Source organism: Plectropomus leopardus, chromosome 23 (genome assembly GCF_026936395.1).
Source record: "Plectropomus leopardus strain MGB_pleo_1.0 chromosome 23, ASM2693639v1, whole genome shotgun sequence".
NCBI lineage: Eukaryota > Metazoa > Chordata > Actinopteri > Perciformes > Serranidae > Plectropomus > Plectropomus leopardus.
In genome coordinates, this window is record NC_142198.1 from 21,519,437 (window position 1) to 21,539,778 (window position 20,342).

The window sequence follows — 20,342 nt, forward strand, 5'->3', positions numbered from 1 at the left end:
AAAATACTCTTACAAAGACTTATATTGTGCCTTTGTGACTCTTTATTGAGTACATTGTGACCTACATACATTACTTTATGATATCATTATTCCCTTAGCGACTTATACGATGTGACTTTGTAACTTGATGTTGAGTTTATAGTGAACCTATGCTGTTTATATCTCTGAAGATATTTATGTAATATGTGGCTTTAGTACTCCAGACTGGATTTATAGTTTATGGTGTTTAAAACTCTTAAAATGTCTGTGTGATATTCCTACAGTGACTTGTAATGTGACTTTGCTACTTTATATTGAGTTTATAGTGACATACAATGTATTATTTCGTGATACCAATGCAATATTCTTATAGCGACTTACATTATGTGACTTTGGTATGCCATGCCCTGACTTTATAGTGCATTTATGGTGTTCATGAGGGGTCGACAGATTATTGGCTTGGCCAATTTTTCAAGGATAATATTTTTTTTCTTGGATTTTAGTATGTTTCTATAATCTTAGGACATTAGAACATTTACAGCTTTTTTAGGACATTTCTTGGATTTTAGGACGTTTCTATAATTCAGAGTCTTTTCTCTGATTTAGGACATTTCTTGGATTTAAGGATGTATCTGGGAGTTTAGAATATTTCTATTATATAAGGACATTTCAAGGATTGTAGCATGTTTCTATAATTTGAGGGCATATCTGAGATTTTATTATTTTTCTTAGATTTTAGGACATTTGTAGGATTTTAGGACATTAGGAGCTTAGCAACAACCTTTGTCCAGCATTGCGGGGGATCCTCCACCTGCACTTTTTTGGATAAACAGCCTCTATTTTGATGCTGTTTTATGCACTCTGATACCTTATGTATACTAAAAGTACCAAAATAATACTAGTGTGAATCCCTTTATTTTTATTGTGAATTGGACGATGTTTGGGGGACCACCTGGCACCCTATCAGGGACAATATTTTCCCATGGGCCGTAAGTTGTCGTAAATTCTCCACTATAATATCCATTAATTAAAACTTTGACTGGAACTTTGGTACTCTGTGTAGTTTACACCAACTTTATGGCTTTGACAAACATTACAGTGACCTTACTTACTGTAATGTTCATGTAATATTCCCACAGTGACTCACTGTGTCTGGACGCTAATTTTAGCTTTATTTATAGCTCAGTATCTTTATCTGCCTTTATATGAGTTATATTTGGACAGCACTGAGAAGAAACTAGGCGTGCCTGTGATACTCCCTTATTGAGTGACTTTACATTGTTTAATATCTTTTGTTTGACTGTTGTGCACCATATACCTGGTTTAACATTGGATTTGCACAATATTTTAGTGGATTACACTTATTGTTGCTTATGAAATCATTAGACAGACTGTGTTTGTGCTGCCTCGACAAGCTGTGTAGCAGGGTGAGTTATAACCCTCCGCTCGGCCTCCTGTTTGGCCGGCTCTCAGGTGTGTCTACCTGTGGGACTGGCTGCCTGGCTGTCAGCGCACTCGCTCTGCCTGCTCCGCTCTGTCGTCCCAGGTGGGCGGGGCGGAAGTGCTGCTGTCGACGGCTGGTTTAGTCAACACACACACACACACACACACACCTGACACCCAGCAGCAGCTGCTGCAGCGCCGCGGCTGACAGGCGAATCTGTTGTTACCTGCCAAGAAGACTAATGGTGCATTGTGGGATGTGTTGTGTAATAATGCAGAGAATTGATTGATTGAGCGGCGGTGACAGTTGATTTAATTTATTAAGCAAAAGTATATATTGTATTGGCTATGAATCAGGTATTTCAGCCTGCTGATGCTCTCAGTTATTTGTCTGTTAATCTAGATATATAAATATATCATTTACTGATTTTGACCGAGTCTTTATCAAACTCTATTTTAAAACGTGAAACCTTGCAGAGATGTTAGAGGCGGTTATGAAAGGTGAGCAGTGTTGTCGAAGGTTTTGTAAGGTTGCGTTCTGTGAGCGTGTTGGTCGTGTTTCACACTTCAGGCTCTGGTGGTGCCGTGTTACAGGGTTTTAAATAAAATAATAATAAATAAGTCCCTAAGTTATGTTTAGATATTCAGTTCTCATCCTGTTCTGAATTCATTATTTTTCAGTTGTATATATTTAAAAAAGCTATAATATAATAATGGAAAATAACAGATAATAGATATCAATGATCTTTTCAAATGATCTTTGATGCCTTAAAGTCGTGGAAAAATCCTGGAGATTTATTGGTAAAATGTTTATGCGCTCTGTAAACATCTTTATCACTTTGGCTTGTGGTCACTTAAAGCTGTTATCATCAACATTTTTACTTTAACGAGAGATCAGCTGACAACAACAAACCCTCAGTCAGTTATCACCTGACTTTGCCTCGTGTTTACAGAGTGGTTTAGCGTCTTTTTGGCTCATTTTTTGGTTTTTGGCTGAACTTAGTTTCCTAAAATAAATGGACAAAATAAATGGACAGAAAAGGCCAGAGAGATGAACTTTGGACCTCAGAACAACAGAGACGCCTCCATTTTTTTCTTTTTTATCAGTGTTGTTGTGAAAACACAGCACTTCGGAAAATGTTTAATAAAGCCCAGGTGATCTCAGACAGCTGACGATTTTGTGGGTTATTGGCTCATTACAGATGGTGTTCACAGGTTTTCACATCCTCTTTGGAAAAAGAAGAAATAAGCCTTATGTAATTCTGAAACCATGACTCTGTTATTTGCAAAGCTTTCACAGTCTGTTCAGAATAAAACGTTTATTGTTCTGATGTAACATTTGCAGCTTCGGGCAGATGTTTTTGAATCAACTCTTTCAGGGTTGATTCCCACAGTGCAGGGATACGCAACCTGCTTTGCTTAGGGGCCACTGGTGCAACATGACAGGAGGCCAGGGGCCAGTCGCTGCAGCCACATACATGTTTCTAGGATTTTAGGATATATCTCTGATTTTAAGGACATTTCCAGGACTCAAGCAATTTTAGGAGGTTTGTAGGATTTAAAGATATTTCTAGGATTTAAGGACCTTTCTTGGATTTTATGATGCTTCAATTATTTTCTTGACATTTCTAGGATTGTAAGAAGTTTTTTTTTAAATTTTTTGCACATTTCTGGGATTTTAGTCCATTTTTATGATTTTAGGACGATTTTAGGATGTTTAAAGGACTTGAGGGCATTTCTAGGTGTGAAGATGAAGATGTGAGCAGAGCAGTCTCTGATCTCCTTGCTGTGTGAGCCTCAATCACATCTCATCCACTTTATTCTCCCGCGACCTGACATTAGCCAGAAGAAAGCTCGGTAGAGGAACAGCTCTCGCTCCAAGTCAGGTCAGCCTCGCCCTGATGCCGGCTCTCATCCTCTTTGTCCGGCGCTTTCGGTTTTGTTTCTCCCCTCTGGTCTGACTGGCCGCTCAGCGTATTTCCATTGGTGGGGATCCTCTTGCGGTCTACTGATGTTCATAAGTAATTCTCTCTAAATAGAAAAGTATAGCAAAAAAGTAGCAAGGATTTTGAGGAGCTACAGGCTGCTGCATCAACATGTGCTGTATGTTTCTGTTGTGTATTTATTGATCTAAAAATTGCCATTGTGTGCATGTTGCTTCTGTGCAGTAGCAAAGAAACATAAACCATTATATCTTTGTAATATTATAAGACTGAGTCTTGCTGGTGGATGTTGTGACATTAAGAAACTGTTTGATGACTCTGTCGTTTACAGCTGATCTGGCACAGTTTGATTAGACTTTTATTGCTTAATCGATATACAATGTGCTAATCATGTACGGGAAATCCTGAGAATGACTCCACTGTATCAGGTACAAGGAAACACATTTTTATAGATGCTTATCGTCTAATTGTTAGTTTTACTTTAGTATCTTGAAGGATGTTTTTTTAGATTTTAGGAAGTTTATTGTATTCTAGGGCGTTTTTCTAATTTTAGGACATTTTTATGATTTCAGCATGTTTCTAGGATTTTATGGTATTTCTGGGAATTTACAATGTTTTTTAGATTTTTGGATATGTCTTGGATTTCAGGATGTTTCTAGCATTTTGCAACATTTCAAGTACTTTAGCATCATTCTAGGATTTTAGGGCATCTCTCATATTATCCGACCTTTTTCGGATTTTTGGACATTTTTATCTCTCAATCGGGGTTGTTGGGGATCCTCCGTCGGCTCTGTTTTTGATAAACAAGCTCTATTTTGATGCTGTTTTATGTACTCTGACACTTTATGTATACTGAAAGTACAAAAACAACTCCAAGTGTGAATCTATTGATTTTTGTAGTGAAATTAAAAAATTTTTGCGGTCCATCTGGCACCCTATTGGGGTCCAGATTTTGTATCACTGAATCAAAAATATGCTAAAATCAGATTGAGTGTAAGGTTTCATGTTTGCTTAAAAAGAAATTTCCAGAGCATCAGAGGATCTAGATTTAAACGTTTCTTTTTTAAAGTCTTTTTTTAGCAACACACAGGCTTCAGAGTTTGTTTATTTGACCTCTGACCTTTTCTTAATGATCACAAAACAGAAAAGAGAGGACTTCCTGTTTCCCTGAGAAGCTGTCACTCCTGCAGGGGATCAATTCTTCAGTTTCAGCCAAACCTTCCTGCGCTCTGAGCTTCCTGTTGTAAATCAGTCTGACTCTGCAGCTCTGACGTGAACAGGTACAGAGCGAGCAGGTTGTTTTCAGACATTTCGGGGAAGCCATCTGCAGGCGTGTCGCCGCAGATGTCCCCAATCAAACACACAGGGAGTGTCTTCTCCTTCTTCTTTGTAATTTCTAGGGCTGCACCTTTTCAGAGCACGCTCAGTCGTGACATAATCACAGGCTCCACCGGACTGAAACCCAAAAGAGGCTTTTCTTGTGTGAGAGTGCGTTATTCTGGGTGTGAAATTATCTGCACTCGGCTGTTTGTAAAGTTTTAGCTGTGGCTGTGAGTCAGTTTTCCTGCGGTCTGAATCACAGTTTTACTCTAATATTTGTTTACGTTCACGTTTTCCTACAGCAGAAGTCACATGGCCTCACAGCCCCGAGTTTTAGGAACATGTCACATTTCACACCTTTGACTCAGACTGGGCAACAAATCATGATCAGGCGGATAAAAATCTCAGTTTCACTCATAATGACAACCTTAGACGTCATTAGCAAATATGGTTTCAAAGAAATTTCCAGATACCAAAGAAAACTGTTGGCTCATAGCATGAATAATGACTGAAAAAGTGATGATTTAGTTTTTGTCAAAGTTACAGATGAAACAATAAGCTGATCATCAGAAATAATCAGAAACTGTTTTCATGATTAACAAATTTCTTAAACTTTTAAAAATCTTGACATTTTAGTTTGATTAAAAAAAAACACGAAAAGAAAAAAAATATGCTGAAAACTGACAAAAAAAGTACATCAAAACACACAATTAAAACTCAATACAAAACAAGGAAATCACCAAAAACAAACAAAGGAAAAAAGTAAATGGTAAAAAAAAAACCAAAACAAGAAAACAACTTGAAAAAAGGGCTTAAAAATATAATAATTTTGTAAAATAATTTTAAACACATAATTTTGATAATTTTCACCATGCTTTTTGAAAAATAATTTAATAAATCTACTAATTTCTTGCAATTTGTGGGACATTTCGTGCCAAGTTTCCTTTTTTTTCTAATAAAAATCACACCATTTTCCAACGTTTTCAGAGCTTTTAAATCCTCATTAAAGCTTCTGAACGCAACACAAGGAAAGTGATGTCAGGTTTGAAAGGGTTTACAATAATAATTTACGGATTTATTGAAAATAAAAAGATTATTTGAGGCTGTTTTAGAGTTCAAAGTGAGTAACAAACATCCACCAAACTGGCTGTACATCGCATTATAAAAAAAGCTTCAGTGTGTTTTGGAAAAGTTGACATGGAAGCGTGACTCAACCGATCATGTCATGTTTTTGACTTTAAACAGAACAGGAAATATAAAAAAGAGTGGCGAGATTTTCACATGGTGCGCCTCTGCAAAGCTCTTTTTTTTGGAGAATGCTGTGTTTGTACTTCCTCCTCCAGCAGCTGTGACCTTTCACCTCTCATACACACTGAGCGTTTTATGTTTGGATATTTGGACTCCACTTGTTAGTAAAAACATGGATCTCTCTCTCTTTTTCACTAAGCCGCACACAGAGTTTCCACAGCGGAGTCCAAGTTTTCCTGAATGCAGCTGAATGTTTGCATGTTCACTTCACTGACCTCTGAAACTCTGCGTCTCTTTCTGTCAGTGCAGCTTTGACCTGAGTCGGCCTCTTATCGCCTGTTTCTCTTATCGACGTTTAACCTGCGGCTGTAAAACTCAGGTGTGCGTCCGCTCTCTTTCACAGCTCCTCTGTTACATTTAAACCTCGTGTCTGCATTTAAACTCAGCCTAAAATGATATAAAATGTTATATAATGAGGCTTGATTTTGGAAATAAGCAATTTTGCACAAAACTGGAGCGAAAGCATTAATAACGTGCTATAAAGAGAGCAATGAAAACAACAAAATGACATATTGTGCACAAAGTAGAGAAGACTTTAATGAGGAAAATTTCCATGTTTCGGGCAAATGGAAATCATTTTGGTTATATATTATCTGATGAATCTTATTGATCTTTACAAAAGTTAATAGGCTGATCAGTGTTTCCCATACATATACTCTTCCTGGGCAGCCTGCCCAGGTAAATTGTGACCCGCCCGGGAGAATAAAATCCGAATTCCACTGTTTTTCCAATCAACAATGTAATTTAATTTACACACAGACCGTCCGCCCTCCAGCCCCACCAGTGTTTCCCATTAATTACAACGAAACGTCCTAAAATCCCAGAAATGTCCTAAAATCCTGCTCATCCAAAAACACTAGAAATGTCATAAAATCCAGAGAAATATGAAATACATATAAAATCCAAGAAATGTCTTAAAATCTCGGCAATGTCCTAAGACACTAGAGGTATTCTAAAATTGGAAAAAAAATGTCTTAAAATCCTTGAAACCTCCTGAAATCCTAGAAATGTCCTAAAATTCTACAAATATCCCAAAATACTAGAAATGTCATAAAATCTTAGAATTATGCTAAAATCAAAGAAATGTCTTAAAATCCTACAAATGTCTTAAAGTGTCTTAAAATGCTGGAAACATCCTTAAAATGTCCTAAAATCCTTGAAATGTCTTAAAATCCTACAAACGTCTTAAAATCCTGGAAACATCCTAAAATTCTTAAATGCCCTAAAATCCTAGAAATGTCTTAAAATCCTGGAAATATCCTAAAATCCTTAAAATGTCCTAAAAACCTAGAAATGTCTTAAAATCCTAGAAATGTCCTAAAATCCTTAAAATGACTTAAAATTCCAGAAATGTCCTAAAATTCCTAGAAATGTCCAGCTTGTTCCAGCCTCTGAAATGTGAAGATTTGCTACTTTTCTCAGTTTTATGTTGTTATTAAATTTAATAGATTTGGGTTTACAGCTAATAATCCAACAAAAAAAGCTACTTAAAGACGTCAGTTTGAGCTCATTAATCTTCGTCTGCAGCGCTACATTTAAATGAATATGATTTTAATGCAGTTACTTGACGATGGTGAAAGGGAAGAATACTTTGCATGTATACAAATACATTTGGACAGAAAGGTTTTTGCTCTTGTGTCCCAGTTTGTCTTTATTATAAGTGATCCTGCTGATTGGTTGGTTATCTGATGGGTTAATGGATGCACAGTGACAACAAAAAATTGTTTCCTGTTTCATAGTTATTTAAGCATTTTCTGGAAGATTTCCGGCTTAAGGATTTATCAGAGTGAGCAACATAATCTAAACACTCTCTTGACATTGTGGTTTTGGTTAAACATTAACGTGAAACACCTTTTTAGAAGTCTAGAAAGTAGGTTTGTTTGCATGTATTTCTCCTTGAATGCCCGAAACTGATAAGCCGAAATTAAAATTCCCAGACAGTCATTGTAAAGACGATATATGGCCTGCAGTGAAACATTAACTGTTAAAGATTTTTTACTGTGAAAGATGGTAATTTTTACAGTTTCTGCTCTTCAAGTGCAGAAAAACCGAATGCATCTCCAGGAACAGAGCTGGTCTGTAAAGACTGAGCGACTGTTGAATGTTTAACTTCGTCCTCTGTTGTTTTTTCACCTCGCTGAGACAGAAAGGTCAAAGTTTAACCTCTCAGGGTTTTATAACCCCCCCTCACATGTGCACGCTGTTCTTTAAAGTTTGCAAAATGAATTTTTTATGTGCTTATTTATATATGTTATATAATAATTTATATACCTTTTTGGGTAGTAAAGTACAGCTGGATATTGTGTTTTGGGTTTATGAAGTTGCACTTTTACTTAAATATGTACCAATAAATATTAAAACACTTCTCTGAATGTACTCTGGGAATTTAAATTAGAAATATTTAACTTTTTCAATGTCGGGATTGGTAATTCACACAGCCGACCTATCCTTATTTTATGTTGGCCGTCACACAGGTGTCGTAAACATGATAAACAGCTGATATTTAGGTTTAATTTAATGCTGCTACCCCAAAAAGTAGAAACTGATTTTTTTCATCTTCATATTAAGATGTTAACATTTTGCACAAATGTGCACACTTTTACTTTTAAAAAAAAAAAAAAAAAATTTGGCCAATTTTAGAATATTTTATTTAGACAAAACCGACTATTTTTAGACATTTACCTTTTTTTTTTACACTATTTTTTAGTTAGAAAAACCTGTCTACATAAGTTACCAAAGTAAAAGTATTGTTTTGGTAACGTATTTGTACTAAAAATTATAACAGTATTTTATTTAGACAAAACTGATTATTTTTAGACATTTACCTTTTTTTTAACCATTTTTTAGTTACAAAAGTAGTTTTGTAGAAAAACCTGTCGTGGTAAGGTACCAAAGTAAAAGTATTGTTTTGGTAGCCTATTTGTACTAAAACTTAAATAGATGCAGTTGGAAAAAAAAGGTTAATTTCTGCTTTTTTTGTGATTGACAGTAAAAAGACAACTGTTTTTTTTCTGTTTTAATAAATGCTGTCCTTCGGGGAAGCACCACTGTTAGTTATCAGCTTTTTATATCATAATTGATATCTTAACAGCCAAGTAGCAGTGTGAGGTTTCATTTTTACAACGAGACAAACACACAGGAGGAGGAAAATCATAAATTATAGCTGAACTGAAGATTCCTTTTTATTAATGATTATATTTTATTTGTTTTTATTTTTTTAATACATTTATAAATTAATCATTAAGTCTTTTTATATACAGTATTTATATATTTATTTATATAGGTTTTTTAAATTTTATTTAGACAGTTTTATTAATAGTTTTATCAGCTGCTTCTTTTATTTTGCTGTTTGCTTTTAAATCACAATTATAATTTCAATTTCATTATTGATTACATTTTATTTGTTTTTATTTTTTTAAATTTTTCATCAATAAATTAATCACAACTGTAATACAAACAGAAATATGTGTACAAAAACAATAAAAAACAAAAACAAAACAAATCTCTACTAACTGTAAAACAAACAGAAATATGTGGACAAAAAACAATAATTAAAACAAAACAAAGCCCTACTTACTGCAATACAAACATAAATATGTGGACAAAAACAATTAAAAAACAGCAATAAATGAAAACACAGCCCTACTAACTGTAAAACAAATAGAAATATGTGAAAAAAAGCAATAAACCTTAACGATGCTCAGGGCCGTGAACACCCACACAGGTGATTTGAATACCTGTGACTGATTAGACCTCCTGCTCAGGCTGGATGGATGAACTGTGCTGGGAACTGCATGTTACTTATCAGCTGTAAAAAATGACAGAGGTTATCAGGAGACTGAGACTCTGTCCTCTCCCACACACTCATGAGGTAACCAGAACAGGTGAAATCACCTGGTGCTGTTAAGGTGAGCAAAACAGATATAAAAAATATAAAAGTATGCATTGCCCGGCGCAAGAAGTTACAGAAAATGTATAATTGTCCAGTCCAGTAAAACCTCAGCAGCCTCTCAGTCCACTGAGGTCCTCGCTGAAGAGCCAAACTGCCGTGTGGCTTAAAATAACTGCAGTGCACAACTTTATGTGAATAAAGTTAACCAAAAGACTTATCGGCTGTGTATTTGTACACAGTTTCTGTCAGTCACAACGGCTGATGTGTGTGGTTTTTTGGTCTGCACCATTAGGCGGGACTTTATGTATGATCATTTGTCAGGGCTATTGTACTTACTCTAATTAAAAAAAAAAAATCTGTAAGCAAAAATTTCTGAAATTTAAGTCATAAATTTGTGTAAAAAACTTGGATATTGTTTGAAATTTAAGTTGCAAATTTACAAGTAAAAAAATAATTTAAAAAAAACAACACAACTTTATTTATTCTTTGAGTGGTAAATGTACAAGAACAAATAAACAAAAATGAACAAAAAAACCCTGAATATTCCCTGAGATTAAAGTGGAAAATTTACAAGAAAAAAAACCACAAATATCCAAGAAGTTTTTTTTTGTTTGTTTATTTTCAGAAATTTACAATGGAAATTTAAGACAATTTTCTTGTGTAACTAGCACGGACAAGTAGTCCTTATTTTTATTTATTTTACCTACAATGGCCATAATAAGCCAGGGTAGTTTTGCTTTATTGCTCATAATTTAGGTATTTTTTATCATCACAGAAGAAGAGCATTTGACTAAAAGGTATATCCTTTTAATTATCAGTTATTATATCTATTATTTTATTTAAACAAGGGAGCTTTAGTTTGTGTGAGCCTAGGAGAGGAGACTTATTTTTGCTGTTTTTTGGGGGTTTTTTTCCGTTGTGGTGTCTTTCGGCCTGAGAAGTATTTTGCATAAATAATAATACACAATAAAATACTGCTGTGCATAAAAAGTCACCAAAAATAAAAACTCTCATCCCTAACTGGGAGACATAATACATGTTTTGTTTTTACATGTATTATTTTGGATACATTTTTAATACGCTGGTACCAAGTATCACTTTTTTAACATTATAGATTTTTTTAAAAAAAATTATTATTGAGAGAGACATTTTTTATCTCTTTTAATAATAACTTTTATCTCGGCTAAATCTTTGTGAAACTAAAAGCACATTTATTAAGTTTTAAACTTTTGTTTGGATGAAACAGACGGACGCTTTTAATAGAGTGTGTTTTGTAAAACTGGTATTGTCATAAGCAGGCTTTTACATTGTTGTGTTGTTAGTTATTTTCTTTTATTTCTCGTCTCTGCGTTTGCTGTCTCATCTCTGCCTCTCCGCCTCTCTGCACAAAGTATCATTAGACGGCAACCACTGTATTTGCTGACAGGGTGTGGCGACGTTGTGGGCACCGTGTGTGTGTGTGTGTGTGTGTGTGTGTGTGTGTGTGTGTGTGTGTGTGTGTGTGTGTGTGTGTGAGTGTGCGTGCGTGCGTGCGTGCGTGCGTGCGTGTGTGTGTGTGTGTCCATTCCTTTTTTAGTTCAGAGAGAGGAAATTCAACCAACATCACAGGAATATCATACGCTGCTGTGGGCGTGTTTATTAAACGTTCATCCAAACAATTCTTGGAGTTTAAGGACAAAATGTGAGTGTGTGTCATCGTCTGTGTGTGTGTGTGTGTGTGTGTGTGTGTGTGTGTGTGTTTGCATGTGTGTGTGTCTGACTTGCATAACGAGCGCTTGTTGAGGCAGCGATGAAGGCAACACTTAAAACACTCAAATTCTCACCACTGACGGAGCCGCTCTGCTGCCGCTATAAACTAAACAGTTAACAGGGACATGTCGGGCCTAAATATAGTTCTTGATTATAATGTTTAAATCCGCTGCATCGGTTAAAAGTTTCAGAGCTGCAGAATCACTTTCTGCATCAACATCGGTTTTTCTGGTGCTGCGTTCAGACGTCTTTCACGAGGGTTTAAGTATTGAACAAGTATTGAAAACATAAAAGAGAAACTAGCCAAGAAATGTCCCGCAAATGCAAAAATTATTTTTAAAAGCTAATATAAAATGTCAAAATAAATAATAAAATCTGTGCAATGATATTTATTTTTAAAAAAATTAATCTTATTAAAAATATATATATTTTTTATTATATTATATTGATATTAATTATTTAAATTATGTTCTAAAATTTTTATTACCTTTTAAGCATGTTTTTTTGGTAATTTCCTTGTGTGTTTTTGTGGTGTTTTTATTATTTTTATTTTTTTCTTCTTTTCCATTTTTCTTTTTTTTTGCATTTTCCACAAATGCAAAAAATTAGTTAAAAAATCCACAAAAGCTTATAAAAATGTGCAGAAAAATTGTGTAACGATATGAATTATTTGATATTAACATTAAAATTATTTTCTAGAAATTGCTTTTTAAGCATGTTGTTCTGGTTATGTCCTTGGCTTTGTGTGTTTTTTCTTTTTTTTCAATTTTCAGGTAGTTTTCTTGTACTTTTTAACTTTTTCTTTTTAAGTCACTCATTGTATTCTTTCCATGTTTTTAAAAGAAATCGAATAAATTTGCTCAGGTTTCTAAGGGTTAATTGATTTAAATGCCCTTTCCTCTGTCGCCGCCCTCAGAACAAAACGACGATCACATTAAACCCCCAGTGGCTCCTTTTTGGATTTCAGTGTCAGTTTTTTTTGGTCGAAAGCCGGAAGCGGTAAAATCTACAGTGAAATTCACATTCACGAAGTCTTCGCTCTGACGCGTGTTCCTGTAAAACTCGCAGCGTTTTACAGCCGCAGCAGCAACAAAGAGCGCCGAGTTTAGGAAACGAACGTAAGGCAGTGGAAAGCCTCAGAGATAAGTGTGTGTGTGTGTGTGTGTGTGTGTGTGTGTGTGTGTGTGTGTGTGTGTGTGTGTGTGTGTGTGTGTGTGTGTGTGGGCAGGCAGGTGTGTGTGTGTGTTCGGTTCCTGTGCTCTTTAGCTGTGGTGCTGCTTCCTTCTGTGTTTTTATGGGTTTGTGTGTGTGTGTGTGTGTGTGTATGTGTGTGTGTGTCGCTCTGTGGTGACAACATGGCTGTCGTGTTGCGAAGCCTCGTCTGTGTGTGTGTGTGTGTGTGTGTGTGTGTGTGTGTGTGTGTGTGAGAGAGAGGAAATAAGAGTCAAAGTTGCTGGGAAAGTGATGGAAACAACTTTTCTAATGAAACTTTTGTTGACTCTGGACGTGAAAAACGTCTGATTTTTACCCAAATTTCTGTTGTTAGACCGAATTCAGGTTTTTTTCAGTACGTACTGTTTGTACAGATTCGAAGTTAAACATAATTCGGTTAAATTTGTAATTGTTTAAAATACTTCAGTAATGTTGTATCGTAGCCAGTGTAACTCGTGTTCCTTTCTTCTCATCACTTCTTGTCTCCTTTTTTCTTTTCTCTTCGTTTCTTCCTTTAATCTCTCCTTGTCTCCTTTTCCTTTCTATTTTTGTCTTCTTTCCTTGTCTGCTTCTTTTTTCTCTCCTCTACGTCTCTCCTAGTCTTTTCTCCTTTTTCTCTTCTTGTCTCCTTTCTTTTTTCTCTTCACTTCCTCTCTTGTTTTCTTCTCTCCTTTTCTCCTTTTGTCTTCTTTTTGTCTCTCCTCGTCTCTCCTTGTCTCCTTTTGTTTTTTCTCTGTTATTCTACTCCCCTTTTTCTCCTCTCCTCGTCTTCGTTCCTTCTCTCCCCCTCTTCCTTTTTTCTTTCCTCTTCATCTCTTCTTATCTCCTTATCCTTTTCTAATTTTCTCTTCTTTCCTTGTCTCCTTCTTTTTCTCTCCTCATCGTCTCTCCTCTCCTTTTTTATCTCTTCTTCTTCTCTCCTTGTCTCCTCTCCTTTTTTCTCATCTTCTTCTCTCCTTGTCTCCTCTCCTTTTTTCCCCGTCTTCTTCTCTCCTTGTCTCCTGTCCTTTTTCTCTTCTTTTCTTCTCCTTGTCTCCCCTTTTTTCTCTCCTTCTTCTCTCTGTCTTTCCTTTCTTTTTTCTCCTTTTTTCTCTCCTATTTTCTCTCCTTTCTCTTTCCTCTTCACTTCCTCTCTTGTTTTCCTCCTTGTCTCCTCTTGTTTTTCTGTTATTCTCCTCTTTTCTCGTCTCCTCGTCTTCGTTCCTCTCCTGGTCTCCTTTTCTTTTTCCTCGTATCTTCTTTTTCTCTGTCTTCTCTCCTCTCTTTTTCTTCACCTCTCCTCCTCTCTCCTTGCCTGTCCAACAGTTTGTATTGAACCAGATGATAAATAAAGTTGTGTTAAATCTTTTTTCGTCTCCTCTCAGAGTTCTCAGATTGATCCGGAGGAGTTGTTCACGAAATTGGATCGCATCGGAAAAGGATCTTTTGGAGAGGTTTGTGTGTCGTTAATCAGGTTTAATGCCATTATTTTACCGGGTTAATTGTTATGTTATTGGTGTATTTGCTGAAGTTTTAACTTTTTAATCTTTTAATCAGGTGTTCAAAGGTATCGATAATCGCACTCAGAGCGTTGTTGCCATAAAGACGATCGATCTGGAGGAGGCGGAGGATGAAATCGAGGACATCCAGCAGGAGATCACAGTTCTCAGTCAGTGCGACAGCCCGTACATCACCAAATATTACGGCTCCTACCTCAAGGTAAGACAGGTGTAATATTTACGCTCGGTCAGACCGACAGACTTCGTACGGTCATGAAACGCTTAAAACAGTCACGGAATTTGTAAATAACAATTTCCAGGCCTGGAAAAGTCAGGGAATTTTGTTTCACGAACATTTAAAATGGCACATGGTGAGTTAAAGGACCATCAAAAATGTGAAAATTAAGTGATAATTTTTGTTTTCACTGTTTCTAAATATATATATATAAATTATAAATTATAAATTATGTAATTCTTAATGATTTTTGAAGGAAAAAATCTGCGAGCCTGCAGGTTTGGAAGGCATGTTTTCTTTAAAAATAACCAAAAATATTTCTAAGAAAAATATTCATATATTCATTGCAATAATTTAAATTTAAGAAAAAAATATATAAATTGTTTTCTTTAAAAATTCCCTCAATTAGAAAAGGTGCCTTTATTTTCTAAACAAAAAAAATTAAAGAAAAAATAGCACATTTTTTTTAAATAGCAAAAATTTTAAATAAAATAAAGTATCACCCCAACTTTTTAAAAGAAATAAGTAATCACCAGTTTTTTTCCTTTAAAATTGCATTTTTTTTAAAAATTGCCATTTTTTTTTTAACAGAAACATGCCTTCCAAACCTTCATGTCTTCTTTAGAAAATGTTAGGAAAATAATACAAAATAGTCACGTAAAGTTCAATGCCCCTCTCGTAAAGACAAAATAAAAACCGTATGTCGTGCCCCCCCCCCAGATAATGAACAGTCCCTATATTATATATAATTATTCAGTCCTAATCCTGTTCTGAAGTCTTCTTTTTTTAATACTATAAAAAAAGTATCATGATAAAGAACTAATAAGAAGTATTGATGGTCTTTGAAATTTGCCTCAAGGTCCTGGAAGAGTCCTGGAAATTTATTGGTAAAATATATGTCTGAACCTTGAACTGATCATTTTATGGCACAAAACAGAAAGAAGAAGATTGTTCTTTTAGAGGAAACTGTGCTGAAAATCACTGCGTCTCTTTTTGGTGTCTCCAGCTCCTCGTTTGTTTACGCTCATTAAATCAAAGTTAATAACACTTAATCAAAGGATAAATATTACGGTTTTTAAAGGCTACAGCCTGTATAATCTGATTAATTCATTATCTTTAACTGCTGTCAGTTGAGAAAATATCGTCTTTGTTTTTCAGGGCAGTAAACTATGGATCATCATGGAGTATCTGGGTGGAGGTTCAGCGCTCGACTTGGTGAGTGACATTTATTTCTAATTCAGTAAAATTTGAAATAAAAGATCACGCGTGACGTTGAAAAAATGTCATAAATTTTAGCATTTACTCTGAATTCTGAGTTAAACACAAAAAAAGTGATCCTCACTGTGGTAACTTTATTTTTTATTTATTTATTCATTTTTTTCTGATTAAGTTTGATATTCTGCTACATATGTGTGATGACTTTTATTCATAATAATTCAAATTTGTGTCCAAATAAATCCACCATAAAAACAAACAAAATAAAGACAGAAGTGCTCTTCTGTTTGCTGAGGCGAAAACTGTCGACCCATGAGGAAGAAAGGAGGAAGAAATACAGAATTAAATGAAAAATAAATGCAGCAGATGAATGATTTCTTTGATTGCCTAATTATCCTTTGTTGTATCTTGTCTTCAGTGAAACCAAACAGGGCGTGTTTGAGTTCTGCGTAAAGCCTCTGGCATGTCAAGTGAGTGTTTTATATCTGTGTCATCACCTGTGTGTGTGTGTGTGTGTGTGTGTGTGTGTGTGTGCGTGTGTGTGTGTGCGTGTAGCTGCGGGCGGGTCCGTTCGATGAGTCTCAGATCGCCACAATGCTGAAGGAGATCCTGAAGGGACTCGACTACCTGCACTCTGAGAAAAAGATCCACAGAGACATTAAAGGTGAGAATCAGCTGGTTATAATAATATTTCAGAGGTTTTAATAATATTAATAATAATAAGAATGATAACAACAAAAACAAGAATACAAGTAAATTTCTAATAATTAAAAAATAACAATAAAAATAAAAATATCAAAATAATAATAATAATAATAATTTAAATAATAGTAATAATTAAGAATAATAATACAAATAAAATAAAAAAATCATTAAAAAAAAATCAAAATTGCTGCTGCAGAGGTCGAGATGTCCTGACTTTTAGTATTACTTTTAGTGCAGACGAAGCACTAAAAACACTACATTTCCCATAATGCAACGCAAAAGCATCTGTCATTAGACCCTCACTGACATTATTATGCCGCTAAAAAATTATATTATACAAGCTGAGATACTCGTGGTGATCAACACGTTCTCAACACAAGTCATGACATGTTGCCGCTTTTCATGGAATTTGGCGTCTATATGTTACGCCTTAGGTGTCCTTCTGTGTCTGCTGTTGATGCTGCGGGATGATTGCATGAAAGTCCGGGGTTTGTTTGATCAATCCACCGCTGCTCCCACCCGCCCGATAGGAACAGTATATAATGTGATTACCAGCATTGTTTCAACCTGACGCTGTCCAGCGGCGTGTCATGCTGCCGTGACAGGTTCCGTCCAGGCTTGATGTCACCTGTCAGCATATCATATGGTCGCATCAGGTGCTGTCCTGCAGCGAATAATAAAATAGCGAATGGTGTTGTTTGGCTGCGTTCTCAGCTGACGACGTCCAGCGGCGTATCATGCAGACAGGAAAGGCAGCGTTTTCTGCCTTCTGCCAGAATCACTGCATAAGCGGCGATATTTGTAGACTTCAGAATGAGGACGAGCTGGATAGATACAACGTGAATGATTCGCCATCACTTCACAATTATCAAGTGATTATGTAATTGTTTATTAACCCTTTGAAACCTGGATTTACATCTGTTTTTTTGTGCTACATTCAGACGTCTTTCACAAATATTTAAACCGCTGAAGCGTGAGCAGATTAGTTCAACTTCTTTAAAAATAAAAATTTAAAAAATAAGGGAAAAATGTTCAGAAAACTGTAGTTCTGATTATTATAATTATATTTAAAATTATGTAACAGAGAGAAAATGAAATTTGAAATTTTACGATTATCATTGTTTTAATTTTTTAATTTTTCCTCCCCTTCATTTCCTTGTTTGTCTTTTTTTCCAGGTAATTTTCTTGTAACTTTTTACAGATTTTTTACTGTTTTGGGGGTAATTTCTTGTTATATAATAATATATATAATATTATATTATAATATTTTATTTTTTTCTATATTGCTATACACAAATTATTTTGTTTTTGGTTTTTTTCTAAAACTTAACACACTGTGTAGTTATTTCCTGTGATGTGTAAACTCACTTTTACACTTTTACAACATCCATTTTCACTGCAGAAAAGTGATCCAAACTGCCAAAATTCCCAAATTTAAAACTATAGAGTTTGTACAATTTCTGACTTTGGTGCCTCCTAGTGGTAGAAAAAAACATTAAAAGTAAAGAAAAACTTTACTGTACCTGTACAAACCAACACTTATATTAATATTATATTAATTAATATTTAGAATAATTTTAAAGATGCTTTCCCACAGTTAGGATCTTTGAATTAGTTTTTCTTTTTTACTTGAAGTTCGATTTTATCTTCTTTATTTGCATTCATCGGTAATGGTTTGGAGCAAACATAACTATAAGAAAAAAGTCTTATTGCATGTAATAATTATGATATAACTCTCCACAGCTGCCAACGTGCTGCTGTCGGAGCACGGTCAGGTGAAGCTGGCGGACTTCGGGGTGGCCGGTCAGCTGACAGACACGCAGATAAAGAGGGAAACCTTCGTGGGAACGCCGTTCTGGATGGCTCCCGAGGTCATCCAGCAGTCCGCCTACGATTCCAAGGTAACACACCTGTTATCACGAGGGTTAGGTACGACCATTTCTAGTTTTATAGTTTTCTGGCTGTAATAAATGGTGAATTTTTTGGTCAGTTTTAAAGAAACACATCACTCAAAATTAAAAAAATATATGTATTATTATTATTTAATTTAAAAATAACAAAAAAATTAACAATAAAAACACCACTTAAAAAAGTAAAATTGACAAAAAGGTTTTAAAGAAAAAAGAAATTGCCAAAAAAAAATTTCTTTAAAATTGCCAAATGCTTTTCAAGTAAACAAATAGCCCGTTTTTTAAAAGATTTGTTTATTTCAAAAATCACAAACAAAACTGAAGAAGAAAAAGTAGCTTTTTTTCTTTTAAAATAGCAAAAGAATTAAAGAAAAAAACATTTTTAAATAAAAAAAGCTCACCAACATTTTGACTTTGAAATTGCCAAAATGTTTTTGAAATATGTTTTCTGTAAAAATCACATAAAATAAAGAAAAAATAGCCATTTTTTTTTACTTAAAAGTTGCCCAAAAAGTTTTTACATGGAAAGAAATGTTGAAGAAAAAAATAAAAGATATTATAAAATTTTTTTTGAGGAAAATATGTTTTCTTTAAAAATAATGAAAAATAAAATCACCAGTTTTTTTCTTTAAAAATTTTATTTTAAAAGATAAATTAAAAATAATACTAAAAAAAAAAAACGTCAAAATTCACGTCCAGCGCCTCGTTGTGCAGGGATTACAGGGCGGGTAAATATGCCGCAGAAAACCAGCCTCAGAAAAAAAACTCTTTGATGTTATTGTCTGTTAAATCGCTCCCACAAACTCTGATCGTCCACAAACTTACAGCTGAGAAACTCTGACTCGGCGCTAAAGGCCTGCCGGGCTCCGCGTTTCTTCACACTCTGCTCTCAGAGAGGTTTAAGGTCTGTTTCTTTAACTTTGTCTTTGAAAAATCCAAAAACACGAGTAAAAGTGTGATGAATGGATTAAACTGTGTGTTCTGTTCAGCGACCTGCTGCTGTGACATGTGAGGTCCCCCCCGAGGATAAATAAAGTTTTATCAAACACACTCAGAAAACACACACACACACACACACACACACACACACACACACACACACTCACACACTCCATGTGTTGTTAAAAAGCTCTCCTGCCTTGAATATTCAGTTTAAGGTTGTGAGACTCCTCTGTTGCTTTTACACCGAGCACCATGTTTTTGTCTGTTGCCGTGGCAACCTCCGCCACGTGGTTTGTTGTGTTCGGCCTCTGAGATCGTTTGCATTTTTTCCACCGTGTTTTATTTGCATTTAAAGAAAAAGAAGTAAGAAAAACTACGATTTCTACTCGTTATTTGATGTTTTACCTTAATTATATCATATGAATGTCGTAATATAGAGCAGGGACGCAACTTGTTTTGCTCGGGGGCCACTTTTGAAAAATGACAGGAGGTCAGGGGCCAATCACAGCAGCCCCATACGTTCTCTAGGATTTTAGGACATTTATTTTGGATTTCAAGGGTGTCAGATGTTTCCAGGATTTTAGAACATTTATAGGACTATAGGACATCTCTATTTTAGGATATGTGGTGTATTTTAAGACTTGTCGAAGATTTCAGGACGTTTCTTGGATTTTGGGACATTTCTAGGATGTCTGACATTTCAAGGATTTCTGAGTTTTCTAGGACTATAGGACATGTCTTGGATTTCAGGACATTTCAGGGACTTTAGGATATTTCTATGATTTTGAGACATTTCTAGGGTTTTAGGACATTTTTTTCATTTTAGTACCTTGCTAGGATTTTAGGACTTTTCTAAGATGTTGGATGCTTCTATGATTTTAGGACATTAGGGTCTGAGCTGGACCTCTGTCGGGGGGTGTGGGCTCTATTTTGATGCTTTATAATGCACTTTGGCACCTTATGGATACTAAAAGTGTGAATCACTTTGTTTTTATTGTAAATTAGAAAATG

General features: G+C 35.1%; 1 protein-coding gene across 2 annotated transcripts in view; it reads left to right on the top strand.

Moving 5' to 3' along the window:
• Window positions 1-20,342, top strand: part of LOC121962069 (serine/threonine-protein kinase 26) — a 31,172-nt gene that overhangs the window by 1,857 nt on the left and 8,973 nt on the right. For both annotated transcript variants that reach the window (XM_088073150.1, XM_042512262.2), the window contains exons 2-6: window positions 14,211-14,279; window positions 14,383-14,544; window positions 15,718-15,774; window positions 16,330-16,438; window positions 18,223-18,380. In XM_088073150.1, coding sequence (XP_087929276.1) covers window positions 14,211-14,279; window positions 14,383-14,544; window positions 15,718-15,774; window positions 16,330-16,438; window positions 18,223-18,380 — 555 coding nt within the window. The remainder of the gene's footprint in view (window positions 1-14,210; window positions 14,280-14,382; window positions 14,545-15,717; window positions 15,775-16,329; window positions 16,439-18,222; window positions 18,381-20,342) is intronic.